This window comes from Camelus dromedarius, chromosome 26 (assembly GCF_036321535.1).
Source record: "Camelus dromedarius isolate mCamDro1 chromosome 26, mCamDro1.pat, whole genome shotgun sequence".
In the NCBI taxonomy this organism is placed as follows: Eukaryota; Metazoa; Chordata; class Mammalia; order Artiodactyla; family Camelidae; genus Camelus; species Camelus dromedarius.
Window position 1 is genome coordinate 18,987,122 of NC_087461.1, and position 15,559 is coordinate 19,002,680.

Below are 15,559 nucleotides of genomic sequence, written 5' to 3' on the forward strand. Positions count from 1 at the left end.
AGACGGAAGACCTATGGGGAGTGGAGAAAGGCCAGAATAAGAACCGAGAGACCAAAGACAAATCCCTGGACTGCATAGTGACTTTGCATGAGGAAAGAGGGGAAGGAAGACACCTGGCTGTCCCCGCCTCTGCCCGCCAGTGGCTGTTCTGTTGGTAGCTGGTGTCAGGAGGCACTGAAAACCACCAGCCCTCTGCAGGGGGAGATTTCAGAATCATTGACTTTCACTGATTTTCATCATGTTTTCCAGATTATTTTAAAAACATAAAAAGAGCCTGTGATCATTGTTCATCAGGCACCCTCGATTGAAAAAGATTTTACCCAGGGAAGTATTCAAAGAACTTCACCCCAGATTTGCAGAACCACTAGTGCTGATTAAAACCCCACACGTTCATAGTGCTTGGAGCACTCTAAAATCATGATCATGCCTATTTTTAAAGGACTTAAATAAAATTAGATGATATACACATTGTACATTATTTATTAGATTATTTGTATGTTATGTTAAATATGCATATTACATCATAACTTTATTATGCAGTGAAATATATGTAGATAGTAAGTTCATGTACCTATAAATTAGGTCAAAGCCAGATGGCCAGATGTTTCCAGTATGTACTGGGTAGAGTATTTATGGACAACAGGAGCTCCTCCCTCCTGAGGTGACGCTATTTGCAGAAGTTTTCTCTAACTTTACGAATTGTCAGATGGCCCCGCCTTCCTATTTCGTGTGTCAGTTTATAAGTTTTTAATCTGATTATCACTGCAGTTTTGTCTTCATTTTCCTGAATTATCAATAACCGTTAAATAACTGACTTATTTCTTCACTGAGAAAAAAAAAGTGTGGTCTCACATTCAGTTCAACAGATGGTTCTGTACGTGTGTATGGAAGGCAGTGAGTGTCCCAGGACTCTGTTCAGGATTAAGAACAACACGTGCAGTGATGTTATCTTCGTCCCAGGGATGTTCAGGAATAATGGAAATACTTGTTCAGTGTCTCCGCCTTTATCTGCACGTGTCACAGCTCTCATGCCTGAATTGCGTTCTCAGCATACTGTGAGCACACGTCCGATCTTCTGCTGCTTAATCCAACTGTCACCTGGAGAATGTGACTCAAAATGGACCTGTTTTTCTAGGTCTTTCTTAAATTATGACAGTCGGCCTAACAGTTAGAAGTCGTCTGCTAGTTTTTAAGGACCAGCCTTGTCTTTTCCTAGGAGAGATTTTAGCTTCCTTTTCTGCCATGCAGATGAGTGTGTGTTTGGGGGGTTGGTGGGAAGGAGTGGAACATCATTAAGTAGAAGTCCTCCTGCTCTGGAAAGAAAAACGCCTTTGTATGTCCAAAAATATGTCATTGACTGTAACGATGGTATTACCCAGTGGTGCACTGTTTGTTACATTATTTTGAGACTCTAATGGTTAAAACTCTTTAATCATTTGAAAATGTTTTTAGTGGTAAGTTGTTAAGTGTGGAATTACAGGGTGACAGAAGAGCTAGACACAAAAATACAACTTTAAAAATATTTATCATTAGTGCAACAGTTTTCAGTCAGCAGGCTTTATGCATAGGAGTAAAAGCATGTGGGTTGTGGAATCAGGTGGCCTGGGACTTGAGTTCCTCTCTACTGTTTAGTGCAGGACCTCAGACCCGTTACTCAGCTACTTTTTTTCTTTCTTTTTTTTTTTTTTTGTCTGTAAAAGGGAGATAATAGTACCTACTTCTTAGAAACCGTTGTAAAGATTCAGTGAAATGATGATGGTGGTGGTCACAGCAAACACTTCTGTGTCCTCACTGCTTGCAGGACACCGATCTCAGCATGACGCCTGAAGTCATTAGCGCCTCACAGCCCCCCGGTGCAGTAGATACCAAGGAATCAGGCGTTAATGTCACCAGATGATACACACAAGAGGTCGGGGCATCCTGCCTGCAGTCTGCACTGAAAATGTTACCATTTTCTATGGAAACTTAAATTCATATTGTGTATTATAGGATATATTTAAAGATTTAAAAAAACTAGTTCCCTTTTCTAATCCTTTATCTTTTCTTTCCTGAAATTTTGTTATTTTCATTAAAACTCAGATACAAGAGATGATGATCACCTGTCACTGTTAATAATATAACTCTCTTTAGATAAACTATATTTTCCTATATTTTTAGGCAAAGGTTAAACAGTGCCGAGGTCTGGAGGCAGATGGGCAGGCAGTTGAGGTAATTGACATTCTTGTTGGCTGTTAGAACTGACAAAGGTCCAGCGTTCTTCTCTGCACTTTCCATGCTGGGCTCTGTTTTTGAAATTAGCTCTGTAGACCCACAAAAGGAAAGATCCAGGAACACAGGGGGTCTCTGTGTTTGGGGTATTTGACTTACAATCTTCCCTGCCACAATGGCAGTTTGTACTGGGGGACAGGGAGGAGTTTTGCTGGAGTCCTAGCAAGTGACAGGTGTCCCAAAGAGTACTTTGGGCCGCAGCTGCCTCAGGCAGAATGAAGCATGTGCAGCTGAGAGTAAAACCACTCAGGGAGAACGAGGAAGCAGGCAAGTGAATGGTCGAACCATAATTCATGTATGTCTCAAAGCCTAATAATTGAAATTATTGAAAATTTTCAAGCCCAACATACACTAAATGTATGTGTGTTAAATATACAATCTAGGGTTAACCAAACAACCTGCAACTAACAAAATTGATGATGATAAAGCTAAAATACAGTACGTTTCATTAAAAGGCCAGAATATAAAACCAGGGCCAACTCAAGACACTGAGGAAACAGTAAAACCTCCCTTCAGAAAATCATAGAGGCTTCAACTATCCATGCACGTCCAAGCTCAGTGAGAGCTTTGCAGTGAGCCAAACCTTACGTTATCCAAACCAGATCTAGTGGAATACAGAATCGAGGAGTCCTCACTAAATATTAGCTGTGTTCTAATTTTAGCTTGTGGCACATCAAAGACTCCATATACTGTCCCAACTTCACATGGCTTTAGCAAGTCATTTAGTAGGCTACTAACAGGGAGCCATTGGAAGTAAAAATGAAAGTTAAGAGCATGGTGCATCGTTTGCCTGTAAGATCCCTCATTCAGATACACACACACACACACGTACATATGTATCTTACTCTCAGTTCAAGGCTCATCAGGATACCCTTTTCCAACTGTAGACCATCCTTTGAGAATCATTCCTGTTACCCACACACACAGTTTCACAACTTACTTTGCTCAGAGTGTGGCTGGAGCGTGAGGGGTTCCCCATGTTTCCATTCTACTTAATAAATCTTCCTTTGACTCAGTGATTCTGCCCTTATGGATGTCTGTGACAAATGTATTTCAGGAATGTCCAAAGATACAAGAAAATTTATTATGACGTTGTTGCCAATGCTTAGACACTGGGAACAAACTAAACGTTGTCAACAGATACTTGGTGAAGTTCTGTCTGTGCAGTGAAAAGCTGTAGCCATCCAGAGGAAAATGAGGAAACTCCACATATACTCACTTGGGAGCGTTCCCGGGATATGTTATTAAGTGGCAAAAAGCTAAGTGACCAAACGGTATAACGTGATCCCGTATGTGCATATTTAAGTGTGCACTCGTACATTTATATATAGGATTTTTATTAAATGCAAGACATGCATGTATATAAGATGAGGTCTCTGTTACAGTTAAATAGGGTAAGGGATATAAAATGATTACTCTCAGGCCTACCTAGTGCATAAATTAATAAATAAAATTTGCTGTTATTGTTACCTTGAGTCAGCTGAAGAAGGAAAAATTGGGAGAGGGAGCTTTTACTAATTTTACATGTTTTGTATTGTCTGAATTTTTTTTTACAATGACATGTATTCCTTTTATATTAAAAGTAGAAAATGATTAGCTCTTGGCAAAACACTCGGGAAAATGTATTCATCTAACACAAGATATTGAAGGATTCCTAACGTGGGCAGAAGGGTCACCCTGGTTCTCTTCTGGACAGAGGGGTCTTCCCAAGGTCGATGCCAGCAGTTTTGGAGGCTTGGTTATTAGTTCTCGCCTTAACGTGCACATCCGTGCTTGTGACTGTGACTCTTACGTGTTCTCAGGGGGGCACGTGTGTGTGTGTGTGGATGGGAGAGGGGACTAGGATGCATATCAAGTAAGCATTTGGGTGATTATCTTCTTTCAAGAATGGTTGGAAGATTTAAGGAAGAAGTGGAAAGGGTAACTGATCACTGCTGAGTCACCTAAACCAAGCAAAGCTTCCCTCCTCTCCCTTCCTCTCCATCTCATCTGACCACGTCAGCATTCCCCTGCAAATCACTGGAAAGTGGTATTCCAGTGACCGTACCCAGTGAGGGTCTAAAGAATTTATCCCATTACAGTGGTTATTGCAAGGTCTCTGAAGGAAAAATATTGACCATACTATATCATTTGCTTTAGAGAATTTTATTCTCAACTATTACTCATGGTTCTATGAGCTGTAGTCATTCAAAATAATTGTGCCAGTGTTACAATGCCAGTGTTAAATTTTATTGAAATTCATTTAAACTATGGAAAAAGTGCCCACTTGAAAACTTCTGAATCTCAATTTTTTTTTCAGATTGATAGATTTACATATAAACATTACTTAATTCATGTCTTAATTATGTAGAAATTTGGTTAAATTAGTTGGTTCTTTCTAAGCTCAATGTGAGATTAATAGGAAGTGAATGGGCTTAATTGACGACTTGAAAATACTTTTATTACATTAAGCTTGATGATGCATTGCTGTTTTATTTGGAGAAATGAACTCGTTTCTTAAAGTATAATGCTTTACAGAGTTGAAGCCCCTGTTGTGCATGAGCAGCGTCCTGTCCTGTAAGCTCGTCACAACCAGACAAGGCGTGTGCTGTGGTGTTGAGAGCACAAAGTATGGAGCCAGACCCCGGGGGTTCACGTCCTCACTGCCACTTCCTAGGTGTATGGTCTCGAACAGGGTGCTTGCCTTCCCCGTGTCTTGGTTTCCACCTCTGTAAAGCAGGGGTAGTAGATGGTAGATATGAAAATTCTACTTCATAGGGTTTCTAAAAGGTTGTTGAAAGAGTTACACAAGTTACTGTGTATAAAATACGCGTGCACGCAGGGCATACTCAGTGAACATCGCCACTGTTGTTTGCCTTCTGGTCCACCTGGTGTCCAGCGCGAGCTCTGCGTTGTTTACATACAACAGTCCCTAATAAAATGCTTTTGAAGCAGTCTGTTTTAAGTTAAAATTTCCTTTTACTGAGATGGACAAAGGATTTTTACACTGGTTTTGATTATTTGTTTCTTGTTTGTATTACAGTTACAAATTATAACACTGTGGTAGAAACAAATTCAGATTCAGACGATGAAGACAAACTCCACATCGTGGAAGAAGAAAGTGTCGCCGATGCAGCGGACTGTGAAGGAGGCCCGGCGGAAGACGACCTGCCAGCAGACCAGGCCGTGGTACCCGGGAGCAGTGGCCGAGAAGGGAGCGCCACGAGCTGCTGGGAGGGTGACGGTCAGTTCAGTTCTTCCCGGAACATTCGATTCTCGGGGTTCTTTCTAAAAATTTGTTAACTGAAAAAAATGATACATTGGATGAAAAGTTTGAAATGAACTATATTAACTTATTTGTCTGTTAATCAAGAAAGGTACCCTTCTACTTACCAGAAAGTAGATTAAGAAACAGGATAATAAAGTTACCTTGACTGTAACTTGCATATAATATGTTGAATTTTGGTAGTTTTTTAAAACCAGAATCAGGCTGCCTATATACTGTTGACATAATTGAACTTACCTTTAATTTCATATTATGACCTCAAAGAATCTACTTAGAAACCCACAACTTACATTTTGGTAGAGTAACATCATAAAATAATTCAGTGTGCACAAACCCCAAATGCAGACAAGTCATGGGAGTGTTTTTAGTGTTTGTGAGCATCCCTGTCCCTCTCTTCCTCCATCTCTCAGTTATTTCACTTGCTGCTTTAAATGTAAACAGTAAAGCAGGTTGAGTGGGAGGAGCAGTGAAAGTAAGGAGCTCCCCCTCCTCCTGCCCCCCGACCCCGCCGCCGCGGCCCTTCCAGGGAGGAAACACTACATGGCTAACCTTCCTCCTCATCTGCCAGATGAAGAAATTGGACTAGAGTCTTTTCTTCCAGCTCCAGAGTTTCTCTTTTCTACCTTTCCTAATAGACGAATTATTTAGCCTGTCCTGTCAGAATCAAGCACCAGTGGATGAAAGCAGAGGCTGTGGAATTACGGGTGGGGAGCAGGCCCAGGGGTGTCTGCAGAGACAGAGGAGCCAGTCGAGGGACCAGATCCCAGGTCAGGCGGAGGGAAGCTGCCCAGCCAGAGTTCACACTCAGGGAAATCATCTAAACAGGGTGTCGGAACCCAGGCAGACAGCGGGGGGAAGTGGGTCAGCACACAGTTCAGAGTCCAGATGACCAAGTGTGGAGGCTTAGATAAAAGTCCACGTAGTAGGCACAGGGTGACAGGAGTTAAGATTTCTACCATGGGACAGATTTATAGCTAGCCACGGACTTCAGAAATCATGCCATTAGCCCCCTGGTTGTACAGCACTGCTGGTGTGTCCGCTCAGCAGACTGCAAGAATGCAGGTGCAGCCTTGAATAACACCGTCTCTGTATAAAAAGCCCCTTACAGGTTGATGGATGAGTGAGAGAGAGAAATAAGTCACAAATTCATTATCGTTTGATGTAGGTGTAAATTTAGAGTTATGTGGAATCATGAAGGAGGAACACCTCCACCTGCGCGGGGAGAGGTCCTTGGGGAACTTCCGAGTGAAGCAGTGCTGGCCTTGAGCTAGGAAGGACCAGTAGATGTTAATTAGGCAAAGGAGAGGCAGCAGAAGGTGCTTCCGGCAGAAGGTGCAACATGCATGAAACCACAGAGGCTTGAACAAATAGGGTTTGCAGAAAATGAGATCAGAGAGGTCAACAAGGGAAGGACGGTGAGGGGCACTGTGTGCCTAGTCAAGGAACGTGAACTTTACCCTGTGAGAGTAACACCATGATACACACTTTAGAAATAAGTCAGGTGGCGCTATGGAAGAGGAATCCTGGGAGGGGAGTCTAGAGGCAGGAGGTAGTGGCCTCCAAAAGAGGCTGTAATAATTCAGACAATGATGAGCGGTTTTGAACTAAAGAAGTGGGCCTTGGAATGGGAATAAAAGAGGGAGATTTGACAGAAATGTAGGAGGTAAAATTTGGTTGATTCTGCATGGAAGGTAACTGAGAAGGAAAGGCTGACATAACTCCTCGGTTTCTGGAAAGTAGAACCCAGAGAAGTTAACTTGCTTATTTATTATCACAGCTGGTTAATGGCAGGGTTGCTAAACTGTTAAACTGGAATACTGAGCTCAGAACTTTCGGGAACAAGGATTTCTTATGTATTTCCTGTCTGTAGCCAGATTGATCTGTTGGTGTCATTGATCCAAAATCTTAATATAGAAGCAAGAAGGAAGTGATTTGTTTGGAAAGTTTGGGGGGGTGGGGAGGTGCAGGGCCAGGTAGTGATAAGGAGAATGAGATAGCTAGAGGTAGAAACAAAGATGAAAAATCAGCGAAGAGGTTCTGTCTCTGAAAGTACGTTAGGGTAGGTTATTCTCACTGAAAACAACTAATGATACTAAATTCTTAAAGAAATCTTCTTTAAAGCTTTAAAGAACTATCTAGATATTAAGACATTAACAGGACAAAATCTTAAGTGAAGACAGGAGCCCTCAGAGGTCAGCAGAGCACAGCTTAGAAGACTCTGCCCTATGAAGACTTTAATTACTAGAATTGTCCAATACCGACTATACAATGACTGTCATGTATAAAGAAAAAATAGGCACACTTGAAATTATCTGCTGGAGTAGAATAGAATAGAACCAGCAGACTTTAAGAACTAAATGTAACTTTATAAAAATGAAAAAAATAGAAAAGAAATTCAAATTTAAAGGATGGGTTTAATAGTAAAGAAAAAGAGTTGAAGAAGGAATTAATGAATTGAAATATAGGGGGAAATTTATGCTAAGTGCAATTCAGAGAGACAGAAAATACGAAAAATCTGACAAGAGACATGAAGGACAGAGTGGAAGATTCTTCTGCTCTTAATTCTAGGAGAAGAGAGAATTGGGACGCAACGATATTTGAAGAGATGACCACTGAGATATTTTTCAGTTTTGATGAAAGATACCAGATCACAGATTTAAGTAGTTCACAAAATCTCAAAAAGGATAAATAAATCTACCCCCAGTCACATTATGGTGAAATTGAAGATCATCCAAGACAAAAAGAAAACTCCCAGAAGTAAACCCCCTCAAAATTCAGGTTATGTTTGAGAGGGTGGCAGCTGGACTGACAGCTGGATTCTCAGTAAAGCCAGTGGAAGCCAGACATAGTGAAAGATGTCTGTCCTCACAGATTTCCATGCTTAGCAAAAGTATCTTACAAGAAAGGAGGTGACCATTTCAGGCAAGTTTCAGGCAGTGAAAACAAAATTTGTTATCAGTGGACCCTTACTAAAAAGGAGTCTTGAAGGATCTATTTTAGGCATGAAGAAACAAGAACAGAGAAATGGCAAGTATGTGATAAAGAGAAGGAAACAGGAACTATTTCCCATGAAAATACTAACAAAAAACGGGTGTAGCTAAATTTATTTCAGATGATGTTGACTTTAAGGCTGAAAGCATTGTTATAGATCATAGGATCATTTTATAATGATGAAAGATGAAACTCACCAATGAGATTATTTTAAATGTGTTTGTACCTAATAACAAGGCCTCAAAAATATCTGAAGGAAAAACAGGCACTCTACAAAGAGGAAAAAAAAAAGATTATAGTCATTGTTGGAGATTTAACACACCTTGGTCAGTCATCAAGAAAATAATCACACAAAACCAGTGAGGATGTAGAAGGTTTCAAAAGATATGTAGACGGTGTACTTAGTAATTGCAAAATAAATATTGTTTCAAGCTATTTGGGATATTTATAAAAACTGAACACATACAGGGTCATAAAGCAAATCTCAACAAAGTTCAAAGGACAAAACCATACGCAGCATGTTCTGTGAACACAGAGCAATTAAGCTGTACAATAATAAGATAAATAGATTATGTCCTAAAATTCTAACACACTTAGTATGTATCTTAGGAAAGGTTCTAGGTAAATGTTAATAAACTAGCATCTATATCAAGAACTTAGAAAAAGAACCGTAAACTGAGTTGTTTGAAAGTAAAAAGGAAAAGAAGCAGCAGCAGCAAGTACAGTTAATTCTTGAACAATGTCAGGGGCTTGGGGCATCATCTCTCTGTGTAAGAGATGCCCCCAACCCGCTCTTCCTCCCTCCATGCAGTTCTGTATTCATGGAGTCAGTCAGCCGCCAGTAGCTTAGTATTGTGGCAATTACTGTTGAAAAATACGTGCGTGTAAGTGGACCTGCACAGTTCAGACCTGTGTTGTTCAAGGGTCCCCTGTAATGTAAAACTGAAAATAAACCTACAATACAAAAAAATCAACACAAGCAAAACTTTATTCTCTAGAAACGTTAATATGAACCAACCTTTGATAAGATTGATCAAGAAAAGAAAACACAAATAGCTAAACTCAAGAATGAACAAGGAGACATAACTACAGATACCACAGACACTGACAAGCAAATGGGGGATGTTGTAAATGGCTGTAGCCCAATAAATTTGAAAATGTGGGACAGGGTGTTAGAATCTCTTAGCCAAAAGTGACTCAGGAAGAATTGGAAAACGTGGATAGTTTTATATCCTCTAAAGAAACTGAATTGGTGGTTAAAAATATTCCCACAAAGGAGCGGCAAAGATACGGAGCAACTGAGATACTTACATATTGTTCATGGGTCTGCAGATGCTGTGCGCTCTGCAAAGTCTGGCAGTTCAGTATAAAGCTAAATACATGCTTACCACGTGACGCAGCAGCCCCACTTCTGGGTGTTTTCCCTAAGAAAATGAAAACTTAGTTTCACACAAAAGCTTGTACACTGATGTTAGATGCTCTATTCATGATTTCCCCAAATTGGAAACAACCCTACGTCCTTCAGCAAGTGGAAGGGTAGGGAAACCACAGGACCCCATGCAACGGACAGCCACTCAGTGATAAGAAGGAACAGACTACCAATGCAAGCAGCAACTTGGCGAGTCTCAAAGGCCCTGCACTGAATGAAAGAAGCCAGTCTCAAAAGGGTGTGCACTGCCTGATTCCACAGACACTGTGTCTTCAGAAAGACAGACTGTGCTGGGTAGCAAATCAGTGGTTGCCAGGGGTGAAAGGGGGAGGGAGTGACTATAAAGGGACAGCGCTGGGGTCTGGGGGAGAAGGGGACTGTTCCAGTCCAGATTTGGGTGGTAGTTACATGAATCTATACATGTGCTAAAATTCATAGAACTCTACACCCAAAGTAAAAACAGTGCATTTTTCTGTATGTATATATGTATATATGTATGTATAAATCTATATATGCATATATATGTATATATGTAAATTTTCTTACTCTTTTACGAAGAACTTTAGCTCAGGTGGCATCTCTGGTAAGTTGTTCTAAGCATTCAAGGTGCTAACAATTAAAATTCTAGACAGCTCTTCCGAAGACTAGTATAAGAGAAGAGAGTCCCTAACTCTTTAGATGAGGCTACCAAAATCTTGATACCAAACCAAGTAAGTGTAAGAACGGAAGATCACAGACTTGCTCAGAACACAGACACAGAAATCCCAAACAAAGTGTCAGCTATACAGTATATATATATATATATATATATATATATATATATATATATATATATATATATATATGTTCACACAAGAAATGCAAGGTCAGAATAACATTTAAAACAATTTTAAAATACCCCTTTAACATAAGGAGAACACTCAAAATTCACCTCAACAGACGCACAAAAAACATGTATTAAAGTTCAGTACCTGTGAACAGATCGCATAAAAACTAACAAAGTGCGTCCTTCCTTGGTCTGTTAGTATCTATTTGTAGCCTACCACAGACATCGGGCTTAATGACCAAGTGTTGAAAACATTGTGACGTTTGCTCTTCTGTGATCAGAAACAAGGTCAGGATGTCCCCACTCACCACTCTCATCAGCCTTTTACTGGAGGTGCTACCCGGGGCAGTAAGACAAAACAGATCAATAAAGGTAGCAATTAAAAAGGAAAAGCAAAAGTCTCACTATTTACAAACGGTACAGTTGTCTACATAAAAAAGAATTTACAGATAAAGTGTTAGTACTAATAAGAAAATTTGACAAATTTGCTGAATACAAACAATACACTGAATTTAAAGTCATCTTCAATCAGTAAGAGTTAAAAAATGAAAATAGATGTGGAAGACCACATAAAAAATTAGAAAGCCTTATTGGAGGCATTAGCAAATACCTCAGTAAATGGAGAAATACATCATGTTCATGGACTCAGAGACTCCATTTTTTCCCCTAAACTCCAGACTTTATTTGGAGCTCACTGGTGTTTCCATTTATGTGGTCCTGCTGTTCCAGGATCCAGTGCAGGGACCACACTGCTTTTGGTTTTGTCTCCTTAGTCTCCTCTGGTCTGAGTTTCTATTCTTCCATTGTTACTCGTGACCTTGACAGTGTAAGGAGGTCAGGGGCTTGTGCATCACCCCTGGGTTGGGGTTCGTCTGCTGCTTTTCTCACAACTGGACTGACAGTGTGGGATTTGGGTGGGAAAGTCCCCTCCTGCTCCCTTCCAGTTGGGGGCATGTGAAAACCCCAGGACATTCCCCCGGGATTTGTAACCTGGCATCTGATGAACAGCCAAGAGGCTCGTGAGCAGAGGGAGTGCGGGTGAGCTGAATGGAAATGAACCCAGAGAGGTAACAGAACAGCAGGGCGCTGAGATCTTCGAAGCTGTTGGAAACACTTTACTCTTGCTGCAGTGAGGAGACACTGGAAAAATTTGAGCAGAGAAGTGGTGTAGTTTGATTTCCATTTTACAAGAAGCGCTGTGGCTGCTGCATTGAGAATAAGCCCTAGGGGTCAAGGGTAGGGACAGAAAGACCAGTGAGGAGGTTATTGCATTCATCTAGGGTGACGGCTTGGACCCAGGTAGTAGGAGTAAAGGTGGTGAGAAGGTACCAGATTTTGGTGATATTCTGACAGTAGGGTCAATAGGATTTATTGATGGCTTAGATCAGGACTGTGAAAGAAAGAGGAGCCCGAGATGATTTCATAGTTTCTTCCGTTTCATAGTTAGGTTTAGAGGATGTCTAATTATGAGGCACTTATGACTCCTCATCTTGTTGGTTTTGAGTCTGATGCTGGTCTTTGTCACATCTGTTTCCCTCTGTCATCCAGAAATGTGATGAGTGTGGCCAGCGACAGACCTAGTGACATGATGTTGGCTTTCTTCTATTGTCATTTTTCTGTAAACCACCACTTTTGATTAGATTTATTCAATCATTTTTTAATCCATTTGTGTCTTCAAAAATCAATATTGTATGAGATCGTGTCTCCTTATAATACTGTAAAGATGGAAATGAGATTAGGCCAGTTAATGTGACTTTTGTTCATTGAACCCATCCTGAATGCTGGTGCCAGTGTTTCTTTTTCTTTTTCAAGTGCAGACACACACAGTACCTTTATAATCTATTCTGGAAAACATTCTCGGGATGCAAGTTAAATATCTCTGATCTGTACTTTACAAAAGAAATGTAGAATATGCAAATTGAATGACATTTGTCCATCTGTCCTAATATCCCCTGTTCCTCAAAGGTCATAACCAGGTCAGTGATTCATTTGCAAAGACTTTCATATTTTCTGAACATAATTCTGTATGAGCCAGGAGACTAAGGATTTTGTACAGTGATTTATCTGTCCTGGGTTTTGAGTCTCTTCTGCTTCTTGAAAGAGAAGATCATAGGCAAACTCCAAAAAGCTAAAGAACCCCGAACACAGGGGGAGGTGCCTTTACCGTTAGGGGAAAACAATTAATGACAGACATTTCTCGTGGGAAACCATGGAGGCCAGCCAGAAACAGGACCCTTTTCAAATGCCAAAAGGTAGAGTTGTCATCCGGGAATTCTTTATCCGGAGAAGAGGTCCTTCAAGGATGAAGAAGAAATAAGGACCTTTTCAAATGAAGGAACATTAAGAGAGTTTGTCCCTAGCAAAGCTACTGAAATGAATGATTAAAAGCAGCTCTTGGAACAGAGAGGAAATGATAAAAAGAAATCTTGGAACATCAGGAAGGAAGAAAGCACGGTAGAAAGAATAGAAATACGGGTACACGTGACAGAATGGACTCCTGGACTCTTCTCAATTATGTTGGATGATAAAGCCAAAGATACTCGTGTGGGTGGATGACATTAATGACACGTAGTGAATGGCAGCACTTTCTAATTGATAATGTGTGCAGGCTATACTTCAGGTTATATTTGACCAAATCTTATGGTAGATTTGGTACCCAAGTCATAGGGTGTTTAGAATTACACAGTAATTCCTCCCTTAGCACAGCTGTCATCATTTCAGCCACTACTGCTCAGCATGCCTTCTTTGAGACAATGGGTGTTACAGAGACACTGAAGGCTACGTAAAACTGCTTTGAAGAAAAACCCTCAATTTGAAGATACATTCCTCTCTAAATAAATGACATTTCTAAACCTACATGAAGTGCTAATTCTAGGCTTTACCTCACCTAAATAAATACGGTTTAAGTGTGTCACACCATGTCCAACACAATCTTGCCTGACCAAGTAGAACAAACCAGTAAACACAAAACTGCTTCTCTGGTAAACAGTTTTGACCAAAGTGAAAAACCAGTATCAGTCACTGAAAACCACAAATCAAGATCATTCTGGCATTCCACACTTAGAAGTATCCTTTACCATTGCTTGAGTTTAAAATTTAGTCTGAAAATGTGCACAGCAGATTTGCCACGCTGCCCAGAGCAGCAGGGTAACCAGGGTTTCTTGCTGGAGTATTGATTTTGACTCCTCAGTAAATTACACTTGTGAATGTCAAGGTTAGTAACTTTTAATGGTTCATTCAGTTGGTTACCACTAAGCGGCCCTTAATCATGCATTCCAGTGGAAGTTTAGGTAATGGGGCTTCACATCCAGAGCCCTTCTCTCCTTGGATTGTTTTATGGCTCCTCGAGATGGTCCTTGTGGCTGAATTTGAAAAATTACTTGTCACATTGGACATGGTTGACCAAGCCAACCTGATCCTGGAGCAGAAACAGAAAACCTGAGTTACGGCAGGAGGAACCTGCCCCCAGGCACCAGGCAGCCTCCTTGGCGGGGCGCCACCGCCGCCGCGGTCACAGTCACTTCAGGGGCTGTTCTGTCCTCAGACCCGCCTCCACTGCCCCTCTTTTGTTCGTATTATTTTTGTGCATCCGGTTGGTAAACTACTGCCCAGTGTGAAAAAACAAAAACAAAAACCAGGGGGGAAAGCTACAGGAACCACATCATCTATGCCAATTAGTTACTTTAAAGGCTTTTAAGAAAAGGGGGAAACAGTAAAGAGGAAAGGCAGTCGGTGACATTTCGCTGTGCCAGAGACCAGCACGGGACGCTGGTACGCGTCTGCGGCAGAGTGCAAACCGGGGGCCTGGGGACGCGGGAAAACATATGTGTTAGCAAAATGTCAATTCTGGAATAAGTACCTTTAAAAACTCTGTCCTTGTCTGTGAATGAAATCTCAAGTTAGGAGCAAGTTCTCAGAAGGATTATACAGAAGCAGCAATGTTCTTACCACAGATTAAATACAGCAGGACACGTTCCCTTCAAAAAATAAAGGACTTCTAGATTAAGTCCTTTTGTCTTAAAATACCACCCACTGCACATTTTCTTTGTCAGGAGGAGAGCGCAGCTTGGCAGAGTTCCAGCTCATCATGCCTCCCATACAGGAGCTTCTTGTGGTTGAGCCAGAAACTCCTGCTGGTGTCAGTTAAACGTTTTTAAATAAATACACTCCTACTTTTGAGACACCTGTTTTATAGGCTTCTCATACTTTTAGCTTTAAAAAAGAATACAAAACTAGTCTAATAGTATACAGTATTATTTAATATGTTGGCTTAACGCTTTAAAATGACTGGGTTTAAAAAATAATCCCAGTGACAGTGACTTAACCATTTTTCTGACTTGAGGTTCTGTAAACGGTATAGAAATTTACATGTTTACACAAATGCCGAGTCAATGAAAACGTCTTTAAAATCAAAACATTGAAAATCCTAATCTTACAGTCCATAGCAAAAAGGCTTTCTTGAATATGGGTTACAATGAAAGGCTAAAGTAATCCGTGCTCGGAGCACGTCAGTCACTGTGCGACTCAGCACTGAGCCAGGTGGTGCTCATCTCTCAAGATTCGGCTTCACCGCCCCTTTGGAACCGTTTTCAACCAAAGGCGGTGTGGAAGGCAGAGAAGGCTCTCCGCGCGGCTGCTGGTCCTCGCTGTGCTTCGTGCCCCTGGAGGGCCACTTCCGCATCTGTAAATGGAAAAGACCAGGCCACGTGACCCCAGAGGACTTTCTAGCTCTGCTTGTCAGGGGACCCAGCTCCGCACTGAATGCGCAGCACTGATGTTG

The 15,559-nt window shown here is 41.1% G+C and overlaps 1 protein-coding gene across 5 annotated transcripts in view; it reads left to right on the plus strand.

The window, feature by feature from the left end:
- Positions 1 to 15,559, plus strand: part of ZEB1 (zinc finger E-box binding homeobox 1) — a 170,017-nt gene that overhangs the window by 109,973 nt on the left and 44,485 nt on the right. For all 5 annotated transcript variants that reach the window (XM_031444887.2, XM_064479486.1, XM_064479488.1 and 2 more), the window contains exon 2: positions 5,291 to 5,491. In XM_031444887.2, the coding sequence (XP_031300747.2) occupies positions 5,291 to 5,491 (201 nt within the window). The remainder of the gene's footprint in view (positions 1 to 5,290; positions 5,492 to 15,559) is intronic.